General features: G+C 41.1%; 1 protein-coding gene across 1 annotated transcript in view; it reads left to right on the forward strand.

Annotated features, from left to right (window-relative positions):
- The window catches only part of C4H8orf37 (chromosome 4 C8orf37 homolog), a 20,756-nt gene extending 13,338 nt beyond the window's left edge, over nt 1–7,418 (forward strand). The window contains exons 5-6 of the mRNA XM_021160614.2: nt 1,219–1,314; nt 5,903–7,418. Coding sequence (XP_021016273.1) covers nt 1,219–1,314; nt 5,903–6,056 — 250 coding nt within the window. The 3' untranslated portion in view covers nt 6,057–7,418. The remainder of the gene's footprint in view (nt 1–1,218; nt 1,315–5,902) is intronic.
- Nucleotides 7,419–7,623: the final 205 nt, after the last annotated feature.

Here is a 7,623-nt window from a genome sequence, read left to right on the forward strand (position 1 = left end):
CTTTTCCCTGTTTTGAAATAAGTCCTCTCTCTCCCTCTTCCCTCCTCTCCCTCTCTCTCTCTCTCTCCCCCCTCCATCTCTCTCCATCTCTCTCCCTCTCCTCTCCTCTCCTCTCCTCTCCTCTCCTCTCCCTGTGTGTGTCTTAACAACTTATCAACTTTGTATTTTTATCAAATGTATCTGTTGAATCTGTTTTTAAATATTTCAAATAATGGAGGTTTCTGTTGCTGCAGCAGCAATTCATACTTCTCTTAAACTTGTATATAGTATCACTTTTCTTAGTCACCATGTTCACATATACACCTCTACTTCATAGCACCTTCAGGAGACCTGCTTGTCACTTCCTCTCCTTAGACAGGCACTGGGTCCTCGCTCTCCAACCTAGCCACAGTCTTGCTATTCATTGTATCTTTGCCATCACTATTCATGCATGATCTTTTGCTCCCTCAAACAACCCATAGTCGTTCTTAAAGAAACTGCTTAATGAGACCAGTCCAGGCTACCTTATTCAAATTCCAACCCATCTCTACCCAGTACTCCTAATTTCCTTACCCTAATCTGTTATTTCATTCAAAGCACCTTTCATCTGCTAACATAGTAATGCCTTATTTACAGTGACTCCTGTTTAGTTACTCTGTCACTAGAATCCAAGAACATCACAGGCAGCCTTTTGTAATGGGCAAATGGAAGCACTTACGCCAGATATTTTGGAAACAGCAAGTGATGGTTCCAGCATTGAAGCATAAATGGAAGAGAGTTTGGTTTCAGTGTAGCGTTTCACGTTCTTGATATGCCAATCCACTCTTCATTTTATGTCCACAGATTATTCATTTATATGTGTATATATGCAGATAGCATGCAAGACTTTTATAAGATAGATATGAAAATTAACCTGGAAGCTTTTTTTGTTGTTTTTGGTTTTGTTTCTTTTGAAACAGAGTCTTACTGTGTAGCCCTGGCTGGCTTAGAAATCGCTATAAAGATCAGGCTGGCTTTGAAATCACAGTGCTAAGATATTTCCCAAGTGCTGGGATTAAAGGAGTGTACTACTACATCTAACCAGAAAGCTTGAACATATAACCAGTCCTTTAGTACAAACAGTTACAGTTGATAAATCTGTATCTTTCTGTTGCTTATTCAGTTATCTGGAGCATAGTGCTATATTTTCATATTGAAACAGCAATCATCTCTAATGCATATTTCCTTCTCTCTGAGCAGAGCATGTGACCGACTGCGTTGTGTAGCCTGTGATTTCCGGATAGTGAGCTACAATGACTATATGTGGGACAAGTCATGTGACTATCTGTTCTTCAGGTATGTTTCTGAAGAATTTCACCTGAAAAAATGTACTAAGGGCTTTTCATTTCTTGGGTGTTTGTGTGTTTTGTTTGTTGGTCTAGTCACGTGGTCTCTGACTCTTATCCTCCTCATCTTTTTTAATCTGTTTGCCATCAGCCTACATAAGGATAGGTTTCAGAGTGAGAATGCAGAGGTAGCCTCTCTGATTTTTGCTCGGGAACCCCCTTGTTGAGACCATTCTTTGCATGCTCACTCTCACAGCAGAGCTCTGAGGATGGTGTAATCCTGCCCAGGTTCTTCTGCATGCAGATGTCATCATCAAGACCCTCCACCATCCAGCTTCTCTTCAACCTCGTCTTCCCACAATGGGCTCCACCTCCAATTTAGCTCCATCACAGTCCTTGGCACCTCATTCTTTCCAGCTGACTGCAGGTTCCATCTCCTGACATATCTGACCCCATTTCTCTCCCCAAACCCTTCCTGTCCTGTCTGCTTCATCGTGCATCTTGCTTTCTTCATTTATCACTCTGTTTGAAACTCACTTGTGCACTCGTGTGTTTCCAATACAAAATATACACACACATGGAAAAGTCTTAACTGCAGAAGTTTCACAGTCCTGACCCCCCAAAAAAGTCTACTGTAGTGCCAGAATCCCAGGTTCAACCACCTGCTCTCAGCTTCAACCATTTTTACTCTCACAGTTTGAAAATTAACTTTAAATTTCAGACCTCTGGGGGTCGGGGGGCTGTTGGTTTGGTTTGGTTTGAGTTTTTTTGGATTTGTTTTGGTTTGTGTTTTACTATTCACTATCTCCTGGTTAATCTAACAAAGTGACTAAGCATTTTCATAAGTGACTAACATGGACATGAATTTTTATAAGACCAGTTAGTGAGATGTGTGCAACATCGAAATAGTAGCAAGCACAGGCACAAAGTAAGTTCTGGTAAGTGATTGACTTGGTACGTGAGAAACATACAGTGTCTCAGTCGTCCAGAATGGCAGATGTGGTACGCTCTGGAAACTGAGGCAGAGGGACAGTGAGTTCAAGACCAGACCTTCCTTATTACAAGAGAAAAGAGACACCAGTTAGTTTACTGTAGGTATTTGATAGTTTCATTTTAGAATATAGTTTACCAGAAATAGCTAGAGTTATTACACTGTTAAAACTAAACTGGTAGTTATTACATAAATCAGTGAAAAATAAGCTGAACACTCAAGATACATAAGAATATGTTTAAAAGACAAGAGGATAACAACTAAAGAATATGGTTATCTCAACCAAGATGCAAGTTATTGATGCATCTATTTCCTGTAAGTCCTTAGCATTTCTTTATCCAGTTGACATTCTTCAGCACCTCGTTGGCCACTCTCAGAAGCTGAGAGGGAGACAGCATAGAGAACACCACACTGAATATGATAGTAGAGCTAGAGGAAAGGGAAGATGGATACAGTTCACCTCCAGCACCCAGAAAGGTAGAGTTTGAATCAGGACTTCATGCATGCTAGCCAAGAACTCTGAATGGAGTATGTCCCTAGCACTTAAGGGTTATTTTTAAAGACACAGAGAAAGGTGAAGTCAGATGGCATCAGTGGAGAGTCAGAAGTAGTTTGAATAAGAACAAAAGATGTCAAGAGCTGAAGTAGTATAGAGAAGTCAAAAGGGCCCAAGAACACCTGGTCAATGGTGGCGCACTATTAATCCTAGCACTCAGAAGGCAGAGGCAGGTGGACCTCTTGAGTTCACCTGCATAGGCCTTTGTGGCACAGGTGAGTATCTGAGGTAGGGGTGAGCCTTCTCACTTACCACTCTGTTCCCATGCCTGTCCTCTCTGAGTGACATCAGTAGGTGTTCAGAATAGTCACTGCTAGAAGACTTGTCATTAAACAGTATCTCTTCCTACATCAACTCCTTCCCATCAGTATTCAGGACACCTCTGCTCAAATAGCCCTGACATATCCATCCTTCCCTTTGCCATATAAGCCCAAAACATCTTAACAAAGCAACTCTGCACTGGCTTCTTCCAAGCTGCCCTCTTGGGTAGTAACATCCAATCTCATGACTTGAGCTGTGAATCCTCTTGGAACTTCAAAAGGTTTCAAGAAGCCTGGCTCAAGAAGAGTTTAAAGCCAGCCTAGTCTATAGAGGGATTTCCTGGATATTCAGGACCACACAGAAAAACCCTGTCTCAAAAAAAAAAAAAAAAAAAAAAAGCTTAGGAAAGCAGTAGTAAGGAGCTTAAATTTAGTCCTTTCAGTGGTGACTCGCAGTTGAGTGCTTTTAGAGAGGCCTAAGCAGTATAGCTTAATTCTAGCAGTATAGTCTGGCTGGCCTGGAACTTACTTAGCAGACCAAGCAATCCTTAAGCCTGTTTTCTGGGTGCTAGGTTTACAAGCACTCATCACTGCTCTTAGCATTTAAGGGGTAACAGACTGCCATATCAGGGAAGCAGGCCAGTGGAGAATCATGAAGACTAATGCTGGGGTGTTACAGTAATACAGGAACAAAATGTTATGAATCATGGCAGGGAAAAAGGCAGAAAGAAGCAGATGTACCAGAGAGAAATTTTAGACAAAATTCTGGCTGTGGGATGCAAGAGGCAGTTAGCATCTTAGGATGAGGCTTATTAGGCTTCTTGGTTCACACAGATGGACCATGCTAATGCCCTTTTAAAGGAAGAAGCTAGACATTGGGTTCCAGGTACTATTGGAACTAGGCAGAGAGGACAGGCATGGGAGCAGGGTGGTGAGTGAGGAGGCTCACCCTACCTCACATACTCACCTGTGCCACAAAGGCCTATGCAAGTGGCAGAAGAGCAATGGGCTTCTGATGCATTCTACTACTGGCAAGACAAGTCTGTTGGTTCTCTATGCTGAGCATTGGCACCTCCTCTGTGTCAGAGGGGGCAGTAAGACACTTAGTAGGGTTATGAGTACTCACTCAGAAAATGAAGATGCCACATCTACTGGCCCCATGTTTAGAATTAGGGTGTAGTCTGCTAAAACTAAGAGTGCTAGAAAATGATGAAACACAAGGAACCCAAGGACTGACTGATTCCCCGGAAGAAAACAGAGTGATTAGTGAATAAATAGAAGGCTTCACAGTCCATCACATGTTCCACCAAGCAGAGCAAGCATCTGTGCTGTGTGGTGTCAGGTGCATGCTTGCTCTGTTGATGCTGTGCAGTTGCTTGCTTCATTGTGTTATTTTACAAGTCAGGAATAAGCATGTGGTAGCTTTCACATACTATAGACCTTTGTAAAGGAAGCATAAGCTGGATTTACTGACCACCCTGCCACTAGAGCTTAATAAGATTCTTGTATTTGTCTATTAAATCATAGGCTCTCCTTAAAGGAAAATAACAGCATAATTTATTTTCTAAGCTTTTAAGATAAGCAATCCTTAAAAAATTACTTAAAAGATATTGATTCACCTGCTATCTATGATTTTTATTTCTAAAATCTCTGAGCAGTCATATAGCAAATGCTAAGTTTAGCAAAATACTGAATTAGCAGATTGAATAAAGGGAGTATTACCTCCTTTCATTAACTTCATTTTTCTGAGCTCATTTTTTATTCTAATAAAACCAGATTATTGTGTTCTTTCCTAGTTCTGCATAACCCTAGCTAGGTCAGGGTGCCACTTTTCTAAACTCAGACAGTTGCCCAGAAACTCTAGGGTTTTGTAGGTTCTCATCATCTAAACAGTGCCTGAATTTTGCACAGTGCAGTAGTGAATGTGATGCACATTGACCAGCAGAGGGCACTTTGGAAACTGTCTGCTGCAGACACTAAGAAGTAATGTATCCTGGCCACCGCACTTCTTCAGCGTGTACACCACACTTCACTGTTTCATTTCACTGTTTCTCTTTGTTTTGGGTCCCCCCCACCAACATTTTACTTTTAAATTATCCAGTTTTATAATTCTAAAGATATGTTCATAAATTTATTACATGAGTTGTAAAGATTATAATTGATTTTCTTTTAGTAACTGAACTCACAGTAACTTCTGAATCAGTATAATGCAAACAAACCCAATGGTTATTGTTTTCATGATTGTCTTTCTTGTTACTTCAGTAATTTTTTACACCATTTAGACTTTAGAATAGGCACTTTGTTGCTGGTAGAATAAATAAACAGATCGTGTATACAAATGGGAGAAAGTCTGAGTTTGTCTTAGAGAACTAGCAGACTTGTTTTCCCAGTAATAGACATAGACGTGTGCATCAGCTAATGCATCCGAAGCCCACTGCCTTCCCACCACTTGCATAGATAGCCTTTGCGGCCCAGCTGAGATGAGTATCTGAGGTAGGAGTGAGCCTCCTCACCTCCCATTCTGTTTTCATGTCTGTCCTCTCTGACTAGTGACGTCAACAGGTCTTCAGAACAGTCACTTCTAGAACATTGCCATTAAAAAGTCAGAGAAACACTGCCAGAAACAGACACCCAAGGATGTCTCCTGCTGCTGGTATAAACAGACCAAGGCTGTTGAGTCCTGAGTTTTAGTTGAAGAGGCTGCAGGAAACTAAACAGAACCTTTATTTTCTTTTGCATTATTAAACACTAAACATGGACACTATGCTTAAGTTTGTCTGTTTCACCACAGAAACAACATGCCAGAATTCCACAAACTCAAAACAAAATTGATCGAGAAGAAAGGAGCACGGGCATATGCCTGCCAGTGTAGCTGGAGAACTGTTGAAGAACTCACTGACCTGCAGACAGATCATCAGCTTCGCTGGGTGTGTGGTAAACACTGAGAGTGCAGCCAGCTGCACCTGTGAGAACAAGTTCCGGGTACCAACTTGGGTACCAGTGCACAGCAGTATTGTGCTCGCTGGGAAAAGGCAACAAATGTTGTATAACCACACGTCTGAAGACCAAATGGACTGGAAAAGACGTCTGTACTGTGACACCTTGGCATTCTTCCTTTCGACATGGACATTTTACTTAGGTTAAAATATCTGCGTTTGCCAGCCTATCACCTTTTAGGGACTAAAATAGTGACATCCGTGCAGATTTACAGCTTTTCCATAGCAACTGCCATACTGACTGCTAATGCACTCTAAAATGTCCCTCGTGTATCATTGTTGTTAAAGAATACCCACTGGCATGGCAGAGGGGCCACTGCGTATGAGTGTTCACGGCTCTTCCTGTTCTGATCCATCATTGTCCGAGACTATAAGTTGAACATGACAAGAAAGCAGATGACCATTGGTTAACTGAGGGGTTGGCAAGAGTACAGGAACATTGTAACCCTGCCTTATATGTATCTCATCTTGCCTCACCAACTCAATTCAGTATTATGCATAATAGTAACAGTAATAATGATGTTACCAGTTTTAGTGTATTTCCTCCTTTGCTCACTGAAATAGCAAAAGTTATTAGTTTTATATTAGCAAACATCTATTTATATATAAGTTTTTGATGCAACTAAAGTTACTAAAATCCTAAAAATAAGTCATTGTTAGACTTTTCAAGTAGACTCCATAACTGTAAATGAGCAGCAGTAAGATGACTTGCAGACAACCTGTGGACTTTCTAATAGTATCAGGTTGGCCCATTCTTTATTGAAGCATACAGAACCAATGGGTAGCTGTTGGGCTCCTGTGATATCACTGAGATGGGAGGAACTGTATCATACATAGTAACATGTTCAAGAAATGCATTGCCTCAGTTTTACCTCCCAGCCCCATAGACATTTCAGGGCTTTTCTAGTCTGCTAGAATTCTTTTCTGTGTGTCCACTTCCTGTGTGTGTATTACTTAAGTATGTGACACTGGGCACTCTGAAAGGATGTACATTTTAGCCCAGATATGATCTGCTTGCTTTTCAGTTAACTCCATTCTTGCCACCAAGCAAATCCTCTGAGTGCTGAAAGCTTTTTCCTAGGCTAGGGTCTAGCTTGGCAATAGAGTACTTGCATTGCATGTACAAGGCCCTAAATTTGTTCCCAGTGGTACAAAAGAAAAAAGACAGAGCTTTTCCTTTCCGTGACACATTTATGTACTTAAAAAACTTTAATTGCAGCAAAAGAGATCTCAAAGTAGCTGATGCTCAAGTTTTTGTATTAAGATTGTTTACAAATTTTATCTTTCAATAAACCAATTTACTCCTCAAAATTATGTCTCTGTGCAACTATGTAAGAAACATAGACATTTCTGATTGACAGTGTACATTCCCAAAAAATAACAGAGCAGTAGCATGCACATCATACTCAGAAACTCATACAGGTGGAGTGTAGCAGTGCACATGCGTAATCCCAACCGGGCCTGCAAAATAAGACGCTGTCTCAAAAATGAGAGGGGGGGGGAGGGAGGAGGGAGA

This window comes from Mus caroli, chromosome 4 (genome assembly GCF_900094665.2).
Source record: "Mus caroli chromosome 4, CAROLI_EIJ_v1.1, whole genome shotgun sequence".
NCBI lineage: Eukaryota > Metazoa > Chordata > Mammalia > Rodentia > Muridae > Mus > Mus caroli.